General features: G+C 34.4%; 1 protein-coding gene across 1 annotated transcript in view; it reads right to left on the reverse strand.

The window, feature by feature from the left end:
• Positions 1 to 19,469, reverse strand: part of LOC138702272 (uncharacterized) — a 65,435-nt gene that overhangs the window by 21,958 nt on the left and 24,008 nt on the right. The window contains exons 8-12 of the mRNA XM_069829853.1: positions 17,788 to 17,975; positions 16,038 to 16,288; positions 13,213 to 13,422; positions 12,805 to 13,024; positions 11,085 to 11,148 (exon numbers count right to left, since the gene is read on the reverse strand). Of these exons, the coding sequence (XP_069685954.1) occupies positions 11,085 to 11,148; positions 12,805 to 13,024; positions 13,213 to 13,422; positions 16,038 to 16,288; positions 17,788 to 17,975 (933 nt within the window). The remainder of the gene's footprint in view (positions 1 to 11,084; positions 11,149 to 12,804; positions 13,025 to 13,212; positions 13,423 to 16,037; positions 16,289 to 17,787; positions 17,976 to 19,469) is intronic.

Consider the following 19,469-nt stretch of genomic DNA (forward strand, 5'->3'; position numbering starts at 1 on the left):
TAATTTAAGAATCTATCGTGTGTGGATTTCCACAAGTATTTACGGTGACAAAAAAATTCCTTACGCAAAAAAATTGGGTCATCAGAGAAATACCAACACTCGGGAAATTGAACAAGTTATAACCTGATTTATAACCTGTAGAGTTAAAAAGTTAATTTAATTATTTATTGTTAACAGTTTTACATAACTTTTATTGTATACTAAGACTAACAATTTACCGAATTATTTAAAATATTGAAAATAAATGTCACTTCAAGTCCTGCTTTTATGGGAAATCCTGTTCAACATAAAATAGCCAGTTTTTAATTTTATTTTTCATCTGGTAACCCTAAATTTAAATGACTGAATAATTGTAGCTATTAAATAATTATTAATAAATTCAAACATATCGAATCATGAACGTCATAATCACTGAAACTTCACCTAAAAACGCTGCGTGGATTAAGTTACTTATAAATGTGCCATTTTGAAATATTCTTAGTTTCCTAGAGTCGACGGTATTTCGGAAGGCGGTCGTCTGCTAGAGTTAGCGCCGAGAAAGACAGAGAGGGTGAGCGAGGAAGCGTACAACATTGCCATATCGTAGTACACGCGCACATGCGGTACATATAGGGCTGAAGAGAATTTAATTTTTCAAAAGATAATGACTTTTGCCGTTGATTAACTTACTCTAAGCATGACACTAAACAAATCCTCTTTCCTTTACTAACAATTCTTTGCGCAGTTCGCAAACCCATATGACATGCGTCTGCAGTCGTTTCTTGCGCATTGGCAACGTTGCAGCCAGCACCATGATGGCTGGCAGCGTTCTGCTCGTCAACGTTTTTAAAATAATTACACACTTTAAACCTAATTCCCGCGCCTGCCTGTGCAATACTTGTCTTTTTACACTGTCTCATTCCATTCATTTATCTTACACATACACAGTAAATGTTAGTTTTACATATTCAGTGTATTGAAACAGTCACACGTAAACAAACGAACTCGGTAAGCGCTTGTTACCGACTAATTCCGATTGGTTCTACGATACAAGCTTGTGACGTCACATGCCAGAAATGCTATGGCGCATATAGCAGCCGACCGCCTTCCGAACTGCCGTCGACTCTAACATTTTATAAAAATACATTGCTCAGAATTAAATTTTTAACTGGGTCGTGTAACATACGACTTACAACCCTGAAAACGATTGCGTGTGTGTGTGTGTTAGATGAACTACAGCGCGACGATACCACATCACAAAGTACAGAAATCGTACAAGATCTCTAAAAGATTAGGCTATAGCAAGAGAGAAAGACTCTCGAATACCTTGCAAGTTAGTGCGCGTTTTCTCGCAATCATAACATAGACTACGACTTAAACATATTTACACAAAATGTTATGAACCAATAAATATTTACGTAAAGTAAAACTATCCCCTTATGTCATTAAGGCGCCTGGGAGCATGGACGTACAGCTTCAGGCTTTATTGATCTTGGCACTAGATTGAGGTGCTGTTGCTAAGAAATGCTTAACTTACCTTTTACTAAACTGCCTGAAACCGCTGTAAGAAGAACAATGGTGAAGACTGCCACAACAATACGCGACGTCAGTGTCATGTTGAACATACCAAACTGACACTCAATAATACATGCACATTATGAATGCATTTATATAATAGCCGATAACGAATAATATTATATACTGTATTATATCTAATCGGAATGACAAAGCTCAAGTGTAGTCTAAATGTAGCAAATATTTCTAGTCTTCTTCGAGAGGCTTGCTTGACATGGCGCTCGAGTCGATTGCAAAGATTCCTGTCGATTGTGTAACAAAACATCTACCTATCTTAAATTCTGCTGTTTTGGTGCTCTATAAGTACGATACGTTGTACAGTAAGGGTACCGTATATGTCCCGTCACGGATATTACATTTTTAACCACGAGGAAAACCAACGCAGCAGGCAGAAAGCTTAAATGAAATTTAGCATTTTATTTTGTGAAAATCTCATTGTTGTCCATCTTGATTACACAACTTTTAACACTGTATCACTTCGGAATATGTATGATAAGACTTTCTTGTGTTAAATTCTAACGTACCTTGTTTACATGTTTCGACCTATTTATGGGTCATCCTCAGAACTGGTCGTTGTTGGTCTTGGCGCCTCTTGTTTTGTTTCCTGTGAGGATGTGTTCGTGTGGTATAATGCAGAGTCAAAGAGTGTGTGTGTTCTGAAATTGAGTTGTGTGTTGAGAATTTTGTTGGGGTGTGTTTTCGTGTCTGTATATTTCATATTCATTGTTGTCGTTTAGTCAACTGTCCGAGGGCAGGCTGGAACCTAATAAGTGACACTAATAAGGTATCACTTGTATGGTAACTAAGCCAGGAGATAATAGGCTAAGGCGACCAGTTCTTTTCCCCCTCCATTGTATACGTACATCGCCAACTAGTAGGCCTAACACATTAATTTCACTAATCAGACTTGAGGAGAATCCCACGTAATCAATTTCCGTCATAAAGGGGAAGGAATAAACGTGAAAGAGTAATGTGCTCAGAATTACAGCACAGACTAACTTAAGACATTCATGATATTCAACTTAGTGGGAGATTTTTGTATCATGCGTCGTGTCACGGATGTAGAAACAGCCAACGTTTCATAACTACATATCGGCTCAATTATCAGGACATGGAGGTCCAGTTCAATGCAGTCCTGAGTAGCAGCATTTAGTATCGGGCATAAGTTCCCCTTTCCATGCATCTTTGATGAAGAAAATGAAGCGTAGCTCAAAACGTATATATGCATTTACGGCAAAGTACATAAACCCAAAATTTCCCATCAGTTATCAGATTTCACTATGGAGAAAAAGTCTGTGCTGTATCAGGGGTACACCAGCACATAGAATACATCGCCCAGTTTCAGAAATAAAACTACATATTTTGTGTTGGTATGAATGTTTTATTTTTATTTCGGTTTATAAGTGGACATTATGCGTGCTATTCATAGACATTTCGCAGCACGCGCTACGAGCGTACTAAGCTAGCACCAGCTATCCACTGGTTACTAGTACAGAATTCAAATCATATCCTATCGGTAACACTGGTTTATGAATACGAAAAACGCTGATAATCCACCGAAAGCCCGCGCTAAAAATGTCTATGAATACGGTCCTATGTGTCTATGGCAAGAGAAGTAATTAATTAAGGGCATGCAATATTATTTTTTTAATATGAAGCGACATTTCGAAATTACTAATGGTTCACTCATAGTACCTATATCACACGTGTCTATTATCAACAGTAACTTAATCTCACTAGAGGTTATGATTTATCTAGAGAAAATAAAATCTCGAGTGGGATTTAATTGACTATTACACGATTAGAAGAAAGTATATAAAGATTAGAAGAAATACAGTACTTTAATACAATAAAATAAGTACTGACTTACTAAAATTCTATTTCACTAATGTTAGCTTCACCAAAACGTTTGAACGGAGCCGCCATTTTCAGTTGACTGTCTATGCAGTAAACAAATGAATCGCAAAGCATGTTTTATAGTACCACAGTCTATATAGTATATAGTCACGAAGCTCAATACGTAGGAAATATGCACCCATAGATAGTTGCTAACCACTAGGATCGCTATTATCGCCTCATTACAGACAATGCGAAATAGTACCGGCACAGTCTATTGTTCCTAGTATCTTCATAACTCAAGCTTCGTGACTATGTACTAGACTATGATAATACCGTAAAGAATTTGCAGTTTGAAACGTTGACAAACAAAGAAACAAATGGTAGGGAGGTGATAAAACAGAAGAAAGTATATTAAGATTAGAAGAAATAAAGTACTTTTCACTAAAACGTTTGAATGGAGCCGCCATTTTCAGTCGACTATCTATGCGGGAAACAAATAACGATAGCAAAGCATGTTTTATAATACCGTAAAGAATTTGCAGTTTGAAATGTGGGCAAACAAAGAAACAAATGCTAAGGAAGTGATAAAAACAAACAAATGCTAGGGAAGCGATAAAAATAAACAAATGCTAGGGAAGTGATAAAATTGTGCGATAAGCAGCCATGATTGGTTGAAAGACGTTCTTTGATACCGTTTTTTTTGGTCAAAAGTAGTAAGACGTAGTAAAAGTGTAATAGTCACTTTAATATTGCAGAACTTGCGATTATAAATCTGTAGCTGCTCTCGATGCCGAAATATTACTGACAGGCCGCGCAGCATTGATAATTTTATACGCCAATTCGCCACTCTCATGCCCATAGCGAGGGGAGGTAGCATCATTGGACGTGGTCACGCAAGTTACGTTGGTTCATGCCTAACTACTAATAACAGTCCACACCTGTGGAGTAACGGTCAGCGCGTCTGGCTGCGAAACCAGGTGGCCCGGGCTCGAATCCCGGTTGGGACAAGTTACCTGGTTGAGGTTTTTTCCGGGGTTTTCCCTCAACCCAATACGAGCAAATGCTGGGTAACTTTCGGTGCTGGACCCCGGACTCATTTCACCAGCATTATCACCTTCATATCATTCAGACGCTAAATAACCTAGATGTTGATACAGCGTCGTAAAATAACCCAATAAAAAAAACTAATAACATTAGGATTCGGCTGTGGCTCATACTGTTGTTACAACACGCATTTGAAATTCTGACAATTTTTGTTTCACCATGGATCCCGGAAGGACTGCCAATACTCGGTGCGGGGAAAGATGTATTGTACGTTGAACATTACGGAAATATTAACTGCTACATTAACTTCAAGAATCGAGCTCCAGATCCTCTGAATACGAAGCCACAGTGATATTGCGACGCCTACTCCTTTGGTACTTTTTATCGCCAATTACGAAATGACAAGTTATTGTATAATGATTAGATAATTATGATGGCAAGATAATCCCTGATTTAGTATCTACGCTTTGGAATGTTGTCATCAACTCTGAGAAAATAAATGTATTGTTTCTGACCATCTATCACGCCCATCTATCGTGCTTATGATTAAACTACAGTGAAATTCCATACACATCCGCCCCCTCCTTAATGAAAGAAACAATTTGGAATATGTATGATAAGAACTTTCTTGTGTTAAACTTTAACGTACCTTGTTATGTGGTGTGATGTTATCATACATATTCCGAAGTGATACAGTGTTAAAAGTTGTGTAATCAAGATGTATAATCAAGACAATACAAGTCATTTAATACACAAATATAGGTCGGAACGGATAAAAGCCATAAAAACATCACACCACATAACAAGGTACGTTAAAATTTAACACAAGAAAGTTCTTATCATAGCCTACATATTCCGAAGTGATACAGTGTTAAAAGTTGTGTATAGATGTATAGAAAGAAACAACACAAAAACAATTCTCCCCATGTTTATAGTGTAAGAAGATGGAACGGAAAAAGGAATATTTTAGTTTATCAGTTCTAAGGATTTCAGCTACCATTAATATTCAACATTTCAATAATAATGACGAGAAAAAATGATAAATCAGGGACAGCCCATCTCGAAACTTTGGTGACCGAGTTTTCAAATTTTGAAGGGAACTGTACAGAGGGATATGCAAGGGGGGAGGTTACCGGCCTTTGAACCCCCCTCCCCCTTCAACTTAAAAAAATACGTATTTAAATTTGAATATTTTTCATCCATAATCGTTTTCCCTTCTCTATTTTTTCACTGTCAGAGTAACAAAATCTGCATCGACATAAGGCATAGTCCTTCTATACCTCTTTCAATATAATCCATGTGCTTGGTATTGCTGTACATTCGAATTATAACAATGCTACCTTTATTATAGAGAGATCTACCTCCTAGTATCGACTTTGTAATAAAATGAAGCCTACAAAATATGAAATTTAACTTGTTGTGAAACAAATTTAAAATGTTTTGACAGTTCTGCAGTGCAGATGTTAAATATTGTGCATTGTCGATTTTAAACTCATTTTAAGAGCGGTATTCACCAGTTCCGTTAGTTTGAGTTCTGACTTTATTGTGAAATGTTCTTTTAACGTTTTGTGCATTTGACAGTTCACATTTTATTATTTATTTATTTATTATAATTTTATAATATTTATAATAATAAAAAGTAAAGTAAATCCATGGAACTACAGCCCATGAAGGGCCAAGACCGACCAGCCGGCTGCTGACCTCACGTCCACATGCCGAAACAGAGGTGGACGATCATCCAACCAGAATGGAGGTATCATGTGGTTAGCACAATGATCCCCCCAGCCATTATAGCTTGTTTGCGAAACCGAATTTTCGCTACCTATCATAGCTCCCCAAGTGCATCACGATGCTGGGTGGACACCGGTCTCATATACTGGCCAAAATTTCATGCGAAAATTTCTTCCCTCATGAGGACTCGAACCAGCGTGCATTCCGTAACGCGAATACTAGGCAGGATGTCTTAGACCATGACGCAGGATTAATAATAATAATAATAATAACAATAATAATAATACACAAAACTTAAAATACCTATAATGTAAACTGTAAACAATTTTAATAATGACCCCCTCCCCTTTGACAAAATTCTGTGTATGTCACTGGATCCATACCTATCTAATAATCACAATTACCACACCATTCTTTAACGTGGAACATTTTTCTGCGTAGCACTTGAGAAAAATTGTAACAAAAATTACAACTCGAAACTATATTAGTTGAACCAGGACGTTAAAATTTAAACAGGTTATGTACCTATGATGGACGGGTCCCGTTCTGACACCGGTGTGGTGTCATCTTCAGTGTCCTTCGAACTACTGCTGTTCCAGCTGATTTTGATTTCTGGCGTTTGTGTTCGTCAGTTTTTTTTTTTTTTTTATGTTAGATGCCATGGAACTACTCTGCAGCACATATAAGGATCACCTTCAAATTTATACAGATGGATCTCTAAATCCTAATAATGGGACATCAGGAGCAGGGTATTATATTCCATAATATCAAGAAAGTTATTTCATACCATGTTCATCCTCCTCCAGTCTTGACACTGAATTGCTAGCTATTGATGCTGCTCTTCAGTGTGTTACTCAAATTTCTGAAAAATCTATTTGCATACTTACCGACTTCAAGGGGGCTATATTTAATATAATTAAATATGTACCAAACCTATATGCACATAGAATTATTCCAATTAAGAAACAACTAAATGAACTAAAAAAAACTCTAAAAGGAAATAACATTTCAATGGCTATCTAGCCATTGTGGTATACCTGGAAACGAGAAAGTCGATAATATTGCAAAACAGGCAACATATTTGCAACCAAGACCTCTTCAAGTGATATCTCTATCCAATGCCTTTGCTTCAGTAAAGTCTCATTTTACAAACCTATGGATCAACAATTGGCTGTCTTCTGACAAAGGAAAAATTTTACATTCTGTACAAAAGAAACCAAATGACCTGGAAATGTACAAAAACTTGCCCAGACAGGTTCAAACATTTTTAACAAGAGCCAGAACAGGTCACATTGTCACTCAGTTGTACCTACACCGATTTCACATTTCTGATAATCCTACTTGTCTGTGGTGTAATAATCATGATGAAGATCTGGAACACATTCTTCTATACTGTCCATCCATAAACCACAAAAGAAGTAAATTAAAATCATCAGTACCAGTTGCAGAAGACACAGCCCTGCAGTATATATTGACTACACCCCAACTCTGGCTACTAGAAACAGGCATCTATAATGAAGATCAAAATACCCCTCATTTCTCGTGAAAAACAAACACTGAATAGATTACAGTGGACTATAGTGGACTTTATGTTGTCAGCAAGCGGCTGGATACATTAAGAAGATTGATTGAGTGATGGATTGATTTTTTTTGTTATTCTTTGCACTAATTACGTGCCTTGTTACTTCATAAGTATATATGTATCACACGAACTTATACTTTATTTAAAATCTTACAGTACGGTACTTCACATCAGACATATCAATTCTCCAAGATTTTTCATTTTTTAATATCAGTAATTTAATTAATTTAATTTTAAATATTCTAAACATGCTTTCTCTGTTTTTGAATGTATTTTTCAGTTCATTTATTTATTACATCTATGTAGATTCTGATAAGGAACATAATATGCAGGTGAAGAAATATTTTAAATTACATCAGTATGATATCACCACTTGTAATCGTTATCTAATAGATATATTCGGTAAACGAGCATTGAGTGACTTCTTTTCATATTGCGGATATATGCATCTTCAGACATGTCGTACTAACGTAACTTACGAGACATTACGAACGTTTCATGCTAGTTTGCAATGTTCCAGCGGGATAAAAATTCAGCCAATTTCATACCTCAAGGAAGTGTGTAGGGATAAGAAAATGGAATATTATGATAGCTTAGGATAGTTTAGACTTTTATTAAGTCTTACATACTTATCTGTGACAGGTTAGATTACGGTAGTTTAGGGTTTTGTTATGCCTTGTGACAGGTTAGGTTAGGTTAGTTTAGGATTTTAGTGACAGGTTAGGTTAGATTAGTTTAGACTTTTATTATGCTTTGCATATACGAAACTGTGACAGCTTAGGTTAGGACAGTTTAGGCTTTTGTTATGCCTTGTATAAGCGAATCTGTGACAAGTTAGGTTAGGTTCGTTTAGGATTTTAGTGACAGGTTAGGTTAGTTCAGGCTTTTATTCTCGTCAAGATGAAGGTGAAAGCGATTGAGTGTGGCGCTCTTGAGCAGGTAGTGATTTTTTGTTTTCTACGGTAGCAGTTGAAGTCAGTCGGTGTCTATTCCAAATTTGGCGGAAGTCACTCAATGCTCGTTTCACCATATATTTTAACATCTTATTACAGTAGAACTCCGATTATCCGTCACCCTATTAACCGATCGGCGGATTATCCGACTTTCTCTCTCTCTCTCCCCCCTCCCTTTTTTTGCTGCAGAGCAAAATATGAAGTCCTGTAGATTGTTAGTACGTATTTTTACTTTAAAGAGTTATTAGAAACCTTTTACACAGTGTCTAGTAAGAATGCTTCCACGCTCTTCAAGTAACAGGAACAGTTTCTTCTTATTTGTGGGAGAGGGTGTTTTTTTCCAACTTGTAAAATAGTCATTACGGTATCTACTTTTAAAGAAATGACCCTAAGAACTTTCACACAATTGCAAACCCATGCACCAATCAGTATTTGTCCTACTGTTTGAGTGGTTGTACTGTTTACTTTCTATGTAAAATGTCTTCCATGATCGTCGAAAGAAAACGTGTTGTGCTTAGTATCGAAAAAAATTGAAATAATCGAGAGGTTTGGAAAAGGAGAAACTGTAGCTCATGTCAAATGAGTACGAAACTACGTTACACCAGCGAATAGGGATTATAAAGAATGGACACTTCGCGTCGGTACCTTTGATGTAGCCGGACCAATTTCAATTACCTTCAAGCCAGCTAGAGCGTCAGATTCTGCTTTCTCCCTAGAGTTGGCGCTGACATCACACCAGCTAGCAATCGACACAGCGGAAATATAACACATATAATTAATACATCTTGGTACATTATGTACTCAAATAAAATAAACTGGATCCATAAAATAATAAATCCTTCATTAACTGTAATGTCTAGACTCTAGAGTTCCTTTATAATGAGAGTTCAGACGTTGACCCCAACAACAATTAAAATATGTAATGATTTGATAGCACTGAAAATGGAAAAACAGAACTCTTACGAGAAGTAAAACCATATACCTATATTATATTATTATACAAATATTAAACGAATTCGATACTTAATGTTATAATGTATTATATTATTTTATAATATAATGTATTATATCTGAAATATAAAATATTATTATTACAACTAGTTTGTCACTGAGAAATAAGGAAAAGCTGAATTTATTTGAAGTAAAGCGTCACTGGATTATGCAATAAGGTAGGCGATGTTTGGATCCTGTGCCTTAATTCTATTCTCATTATTATCTTAGCGTATGCTCGATTATACTACCTCTAGCGTTTGAAAGTGGAACCTAGCCGCTGGCGCACAGAGAAACAAAACATAGGAAAATTCGCTCAGTGTCAATTCTTTATAAACCCTATTCGCTGGTTACACTGTGCGCGATTTAATAAAGTAAAAACAGTGATACAGTGTATAAAGTACGAGAATGTATATCTATAAAACGACTTCTATCTTTCCACAATCAACCATTAGGATACCCTTGGCCCTAAAACTCGTCATTGACAATCGGACTTAAATTAGTGAACTTCTGATCTACTAACTAGCATGTTAAAAATATGACCACGGAGAAAATAAGGAAATTATAGGCCTAAGTATTAGGCCTACGCACATAATTTATGAAAATCTCTTATGGTACGGATTATCCGATTTTTTCGATTAACTGTTCAGTCCACCCCCTTCATTACCACGGATAATAAAGGTTCTACTGTACCTTAATTGTATCCGCCTTATTTACTCATAAAACTTCTGTAAAATTCTATTTCAAAGTGTGGTTAGTAATGGTAGGGTTGTTGTTGCGTGTATTAATGGACATCAGTTTTCTTAATTATAAAATATAATAATAATAATAATAATAATAATAATAATAATAATAATAATAATAATAATAATAATAATAATAATATAATAGTAATAATAATAATCATAATAATAATAATAATAATAATAATAATAATACTTACAGACATCTACATAAATAAAAAAACAAGCTGCTGCTGTTTGGTCAAATGTCTGAAGAAAGGTTTGAACCTCATAAGTGACACCAATAAGGTATCATTCATGAGGCAACTAGGCCAAGAGATAATGGGGTAGGGTGACCAGTTTCATTCTCCCCTCCATTTCACACAATAGCCGATTAGCTACATTTCCACTAATCAGACTTCAGATGCATACAAACAATTGTTCTTCCTCTGACACATATTGTCAAGTGAGATGTACTGCCCGATAATAGACGTACGTATCAGTCAGAACCTCAATCATAAATAAAAAACAAGTCTGTAACGTGTAATTTATTAAAACAAAGTGTAAATATCTTACATTAAAAACCTTTCTTATAAAACATTATACTGTGCAGCAATATTTGGAACATCAGTCATATTTTGGTTTGTAATAATGAATATTACTCTGCACCCAGAATTGGATTTTCTGTGAATGAAATTTTTTCTCCTGCGGTGAACAGCTCAAACACAATAATCTGAAACAAAGAACGCATTAATTCGAGTGTATTCTATGTCTGATTATAAATCTAAGGCCAAATTTATTTAACATGGTCAATTTTAAATATCAGAGCTAATATTGGAATCAAACACTGAACCTTATAACAATGAAGCAGACTTGCTACTGCGCTGCTGGTTTATTCAAGTGTTGTGTGCTGACACTCATACATACATCATGATATGTAATTGAAGAGGTGAATTCCAAACTGGCCTAAGTCCGAATGACAAGTTATGGAAAAGATGACAAAAACTGATAAAATAAATTTGACAGCCTTAGATCCGTATGGGCTATTCCATATGAAATCAATCAGTAAAAATCCTCGCATTTTTTAATACTCTAATTTTTTCCCTATTTATACAAGGTGCTGAGGAGAGTGCATTTTCAAAAATATACTATCGAAAGTCAAACGGTTTTCGTATTGTTAAGTGACAAATTTAGCGTATTTTATAAAAACAAGCCTCTTTCGGCGCTCTTAACTCTAGAACCATTTACTGCAGAACATTGAATGGGAGCTATTTTGAAGCTGACATATATTAAGAAGTAATCCTTGTTTTTATTGTATACAGAGAGACAGATAATCTGATTTTACTTACTTTTAGGCTTTTTGCCCATTTGTAAAAATGTAAAAAATATTAAGAAAAAAACCTTGCATTATTAAGAGGGATTCGGCATTGTTTGCTTAGTGGCTCGGCAATAAGTTTCGAGGGTATTAAATAAATTATATTCACACGCCTAGACTTGAACGGTGCAGTACCGCATGAACTGGCCAAGAGATGAAGATAAGCGAGCGTGTGTGTTTATGAAAACTTGTGATAAAGCTAGTCCAGCTATGTGCTACTAGACGAAACATCACGTGTTTTTGTCTTCTGGCCTTGCTTGCCTAGGTTAGCTCCCGCCTCACATTCAGCTGGTTAGTTCACGCGCATACTATTTACTTTCTTTATTTGATATTTTCAATACTTTCTTATCAACGGTGCACCAGTAAAAAATATGTGTTTATTTGTACTTTCAATGCGGAATCTAACCATATATTTTTAAAATATTTTTTTCGTGGGCAAAGGCGTCTTAATGAAGAAAAATCTAAATTTCTCCATTTCCATAAAAAGTAAGAAAAACTGTTTACAAGTCAATATAAACTTTAACTTCTCAGCATCAAAATAAACCATGATTTTGATCACTGGGTGAAAGGGTTTCGGAGTCACAACAGTTTAAAGTTGCTAATTTTATGAAAATACGTTAAATTTAAATACTTTTAATTTAAACACTATGAAGTTCTGATGCCTCAAACTTTGCACAAAGCATTGTATCACAGTTGTCAACGGACCGAAAAAGTGTAATTGTATTTAAAAATTGCAAGGTCAATTTTCTCTATATTTAGGTCGATTTGAGATGGAATAGCCTGTATGAAAAAAAACATATGCAGATACTCAGTCAAGACTTAGGAGAGACTTTTATATAAACTTAAACAGTTATATAGGCTTGAAAAGGATAAATTAAAACGTGAATAAAGCAAGTTAAAATCTTAAAAAAGAACTTAAGACATTTTGGAATCCTAAAAGTATACATGAAAATATTACTACTTTTTAAACTGTAATCACCTTCATGTTTTCAAGTATTCATATTGAAGACTTACGTGGTTTGTTCCAGTCTTTAACAGAGGGGCAGGAACATAGAGTGTGTGTGGAGGTCCTGCACTGAAATAACGTCCAATGTTGAACCCATTGATGAATACAGCCCCACGACCCCAGCCTCTCATATCCAAGAATGTATCATATGGTGTGTCCACTTCCAAAGTGGCGTGAAATAGTTTTGGGCCAGTCATTTCACTAGACACGGGGTGCCATTCATCCAAACTGAAATTAATAAGAGTAATAGCAGCGGCAGCAGCAGCAGCAGCAGTAATAATAATATAATATTTCACATACTATGTCATATTTGCTAAAAAAAAAGCTTTAATTAAGTTTTATGCTACTTTTAGACAACTTTACTAGTTATCGGAAATATACCTGTAATGAATAAATTCTAGGTCGGGGCACTTTACCTTTTCACCCATTTAGATTTGAATTGGAGAGAGATTATCTCCCATCCTGTGATTTCATTATTGTCAACTAAAATTTTGGTGTTCTGTCGTAAACCTTTACGTTGATCGAAGTTAGGACGGACTCCAAAATTGACTCGTCCCCAGTTTTCTACTAAAATATCGAGAGTTTTCTTCCCACCAACGGAGGAAGTCATGCCCAGGTTTGCATTTCTGAAAAAAATGATAATGTTAAAAATAAGTAAGTAATTTTACCATCATCGTCGTCGTTATGGTCATCATCACAGCTTTATTCAATCCTTTCAAAGATATAACCCCTACTGGAAGTTTGTGCTTATTAAGAATTAACACAAGCATTTTTTAGATTTTTCTATGTAATGTGGTTTTGCAGCCTCTCACTCTGCTATTATATTTTATACGTTCCACTACTCTCACCAATCTGGAGGTCTTCCTATTAGTCTTGTTACATACTCTGACATTCATCTCAAAAGTCATTGTTTCTGTCCATTCATAGTATTATATTCAAATAATTTTTTAATAAACCTAAACAATATTAATTTTATAACGAATTTCGTGATAATTTCATGTAAATTAATTTAAAATGCAAATGTGTAAATATATCCTTATTCTGATTTTTTCGTCTAAAAGACGATAATTTGCTGTACAAATCTGGAGACATAAAAGATTGGACACGTTCTTGAACAAGTGCCAAAAACCACTTTTACAACTTAAGCTAAAAGGTTGGTTATTTCGTGATAACCTTGGTAATTTCATGATATTACATTGATAATTTCGTGAGAGGTAGAAGAATTGTGGAAAAATTAATTAAAGTCAAATGAAATTCTTATTTATTGTTACAAGACTTCAAACATAGTATTTCTGTCTAATATTCATAGCAAGAAAACATAGAAATACATATCAACACAGAATAAGAATGAAATCAAAGTAAAAGTTGAAATCGAAAAGGGATCTTCTTGGCCCTGAAAGGGTGAACACTTTTATTATGTACTTTACTATAACCTATATTACTAGGGTAACTCCAAAAGTAATACATAACATTTGTTTAAAAATTATATTTTTATCCTACAGCTTTGCTATTTTCAAAGAATGTAGATACATCCTTTAGGAACAAAATGTCACTTTTCCACATAATCCCCGTCCCTTTCAACTGCCTTACATAACCTAGGAACGAGGGCCTGTAGACCAGCACGGTAAAAGTCTGGACCAACACGTCTGATCCACTCTTTAGCAGCGTGCACAAGGGAGCCATCTTCTAACCTTGTTCCGCGAAGAGATCCTTCATTTTACCAAAGAGATGGTAATCGCACAGTGCCAGTTTATGACTGTAAGGTGGATGTTTCAGTGTCGTCTATCCGAATTTTCTGATCTGGTCTGTGGTCTTGTGACTGACATATGGCTGTGCATTGTCGTGCAATAGCAGAACATCCTGCTTCTCCTGATGTCGTTGAACACGATCAGTCAAACTTGAAGTTTCTTGAGAGTTGCAACATACCCATCAGAATTAATGGTGGTTCCGTGTGGCATTATGTCCACAAGCAGGAGTCCTTCTGAATCGAAAAACACAGTAGCCATAACTTTTCCTGCCGAAGGTGCACTTTTGAGTTTCTATTTCTTTGGTGAGTTTGCATGATGCCACTCCATTGTCTATCTCTGTCTCCAGTCAAAAATGGTGGAGCCATGTTTCATCTTCTGTCACAATTCTTGCAAGTAAATCATCTAGCACTTATCATTGGCACTTAACATGATAACAAATCAAACAGAAGCTACACTGAACCCATTGCGTCCCCCTTTTCTTTTTTGTTATCACATCTTATCTTCAGATTTCTAAAATTCGTGTTGTAATACAGTTTTTAAAATAGTATAAAATGTAGCACTTAATGCTCAACAAAATTTCGCCTCAAACAGCTAAGATTTCTATCAGTAAAGCTAAGGCTATATGGCGACTACAGCTGTATCTAAAATTCCCAAAAACATTTCCTAAAATTTCATTAATATATAATAAATCATTGTACCAAATATCATATGCTTACCTTTAGTAATAAGCCTGTAATGTAATTACAAACATCCACAAAATTTGTACGCCTGAGAAGTCAACGCTAACTTGCTCTCTCCAAACATAAAAGCTCACTGAAGCAACTACAATAGTCACACAAAGCATAGCTATATGTTTCTGGAAACCGGACAACATATGCAATCCCTTGGTGGAAATTTGAATCTCGTAACACCATTGGTTAGTTCACGAAAGAGCAAAGAAAAAGTATCACGAAATAACCACTGCCACGAAATTACCAATGTTTACCCTAATATGTCAGACTGGAATTTCTTCATTATTTCACAGTATATGTACAAAAGACAGCAACCACAAAAGTGTAACAGATACAGAAAACAAAGAACAAATAAGGTGCAAATGTTTTAAGTCATCTTTGCTAATATCATCTCTGTGCTATATCTTAGTATGAACAACATAAAAATTATACTTTCAACTACGAAAAATTACTCAAACATCAAAGATACATTTCTTGAATTACAGTCAAACCCCACTTCTACAGTACATATGCGGAATTTATAACTTCCCACTATTTACACAATTTTCTTGGCTCCATTAATTTTTCAACATTCAATTTACATAGCTTTTCTCGGTTCCCAGAAAATTACTATTATAAGAGTGGTTTTTGACCTTATTTATAAATTGTTAAGTTCAAAATCCAATTAAAGAAATTTTTCTAAATCCAATCAAATAGGTACCAAGTCATACAGTAAATTTATAATGCCACTTATGCAAATACAAAGGTGTGTAACCTACTCACTTAGCTTCCCAGAATCCAAACATTGCTAGCTGAAGAACTGATGTAACTTTTTCTGTCTTCCTTTCTCCATCCAGCATCACAATGCCCATATCGTATATCGCATCATTTTTCACTTCAAGTATAGATTTGGTTTTGACAACAGTGTCGGCATGTCGGTACAACACATAGCCATAACTCTGGCCATTTCCATTGTTAATAGGTAATGCCTCCATGTGCAACACATTATCAGACTTACTTCTATCCTCTGGTGGCTATTAAAATGCACATAAATGTAAATTAATCACAACTGAAAATAGATCTAATAAACAGACGTAAGAAATTATTGCTATTAGCTGCCTTAGGCGAGACCCAACATCATATTCACTCTACATCACGGGATTCTAGTAGCAGGTCTGTCTAGTAAAATGATTTCCAAACTTTTCTGACTGTATGACACTTTTTATTTTAATAAATATCCACGAAATAAGTTTCGTTGTCATCTACCAGGTATCAAATAAAAATGTTTTGTTACTAATTTTATTTATATAATTACAATTGCAATCATATTTAATATTAATAACACACAAATAATTAAAAAATAATAATAATAAAAGTACAAGTTTAATGGGGTTGATGTTTCTGCTATTCATCATCTATTCTTCTTATTTTTAATATCAGGATCCTTATGTAATGTGTGACAAAAAATTACTTAAAATAGTGGTTATTTTAATACCTTAATGAGAAAGTATGTGTCTTTACTAACACGTTTTAGTATTTTCATAGCAAATTTGTGTTCACAAACACAACTATAATAATAATAATAATTATTATTATTATTATTATTATTATTATTATTATTATTATTAATATTTATTTATTAATTTATTGATATTTATGTGCTGGACAACAGCCATTGGCCAATAAAAGTCCAGCACAGTAATACAATTAATACATTAAAATGAACAACTATGGTACAAATTAAATATTTCAGTCAACAACAAAATAAAGAACATAGATTAAAATAATTAATTTACAAGAATTAATACTATAAAATATTAAGGAAAGGAGTTGTGTATAAGGATTATGCAAATAATATTAGCGAAGACATTGCCATACTTCTATACATTGAATGGATCGAAATCGCCTACATGTAAGTTAGCATGTTTAATACATGTGGAGACTGGCGAGGAAGATTTAGAATTTCTAATACAGAAGAGTTTGTGATGTCTCATGTCCTTCATAGGAATACGAAGGCTGACACTGTTTAAGAAAGACTGACAATTAATGTCATCTTTAAGGACCTTACATAAGAAAAAAATCGAGATCACGATGTCTAACATAAAAATTTCGACATTTAAAGTGCTAGCATTTTTTATCATAGTTATACCCAGAGTTATTAGGCAGGAATATGTACGAACATAATGAAATAAATTTCCTTTGAATATTTTCCAGTTTTGCCGAATCAGAACTAGTAATAGAGTTCCAAATTACAGAGGCATATTCGAGTTTCGATCTGAGTAATGTATAGTATAGTATTAAAAGAGAGTCAGGTGTTGAAAAAGTATAAGTAATTGACCGAATTATTCCTAACATTCTTATAAATATAATAATGACAATAATAATAATAATAATAATAATAATAATAATAATAATAATAATAATAATAATAATACTCGTAATAATAACTTAGACAAAGTCCAATTTTTAATGTAACATTAAATTATTGTTTCAGTTTATAGCATATTAAATATCAAAAAGAGTCCATACTTACAATTTTATCAATGATCTGATTGAAGTCAAGTTGACCAGTGATTAATACAGCTTCGTACGCCATTTTTTTACTAATCAGAGGAGGAAGAGGCACTTTTGTGTGAACCTTATTGTATTTTATTACAGCTGCCTTGCAAACATCATATTTGTCTGTATAATCCCCTGCTTCTGTTAACGGGGCATCATAGTCTGGTGAAACATGGGAAAATTAAAATAATTGCCTACTATCACAACAATAAATAAGAAATATAAAAAGTGGCAAATGTATGAAAAAGGAAATTGTTATATTTAAATTAAAAATTGTACCATATTGACTCAAATATAACACTGAGCCCTAAGTAAAATAAATATATCTCAATGTAATATAATCTACTCTTTGAAAATATTACAGAATGAACAAAAATTTACTAATTGAAAGCTATTTTCAAGTTTTCAGTTCCAGTCTTTATCAACATCCTCTTCTAATAATTACTTCCAGTCTTCTTGTTATTATTCATCTCTATTATATTTTTTATTTTTCTTCTTCCTCCTTCTTTTTCTTTCACCTTATCTTCTGGACTGGAATTCGATTCTTCAGGCTGGTAATGCTCCCATAAAATGTCATCCTCACTGACAACCGTGTTATTAAAAACATAGAATTTTTTTAAATCCACACTGCCTATATAGCAGACATTTTTTACGACTAAAAATGGCGAGGCTGCTATTATAATACAAGTACGATTTTTACAAGACTGTTTTATACAAAAAAAAACATAGTATTAAATTCGGACCAATATGGTATTATACCAATTAATGTAAGACACTTTTCCTCAAACTATTGGCTTCAAAAGTAAGAATGAAGCTTATAATCGATAATTTCACAATACTTTTTTAATTTCTGTATTAATTAATATAAAAAATAATACACCATGTTCCTAAAATATCGGATAGGTTTCACTCATTAACAATGAAAAAACTATTAAAGACAGCAACTTTCGTTTTTCCATATCGCAATTGTCAAATCAAAAAGTATCTGTTTACTCCACTAGATGTGTGTAGTTTTTAGAGCAACGCCATGAGTATGCATATTCAGAAAACTGGAGGTACAGCATAAAATACAATGTGTAGTTTGGTATATCAAGACGGAACCTGTAATCCAAATGCAAACTTCAAAATGAGGTACCAGTTGGCCTACCGTCTACAAACACCATTAAGGGTTCGCAGTACAACAAATTCATGGACACTAGAAGTGTTGTGAGGAAAATAAGTAGGAAAGCTGGGATAAGTGATAAAGATATCGAACGAGTTCGAGTATTATTTGAACAAATTCCAAAATAGTCGATTTGGAGGGCATCCAGAGAGTTGCATATGTCATTAACTGTAGTTCATAATGTGTTTTGGGCTCTATTCGTATAAACTTCAGTTGGTGCAGTATCTCTAACCTCATGACAAGCCAAAGAGATTTAATTCTGCTGATCACATGTTCGACAGTATTGAAGATGACACCAATTATTTGGATCGCATTGTTTTCTCAGACTTTTCACTTGTCTGGAAATGTGAATATATGCAATGTACGGATATGGGGATCCGAGAATCCTCGTGAACAGTTTTTGAGCGCTTCCACAAGTGGAACACCTACACCCAAACATAATTTTTCAGCAAGACGGTGCACCTTGCCATTGGGCACACAGTGTTCGTGATTGA

This window comes from Periplaneta americana, chromosome 6 (genome assembly GCF_040183065.1).
Source record: "Periplaneta americana isolate PAMFEO1 chromosome 6, P.americana_PAMFEO1_priV1, whole genome shotgun sequence".
Lineage (NCBI taxonomy): Eukaryota > Metazoa > Arthropoda > Insecta > Blattodea > Blattidae > Periplaneta > Periplaneta americana.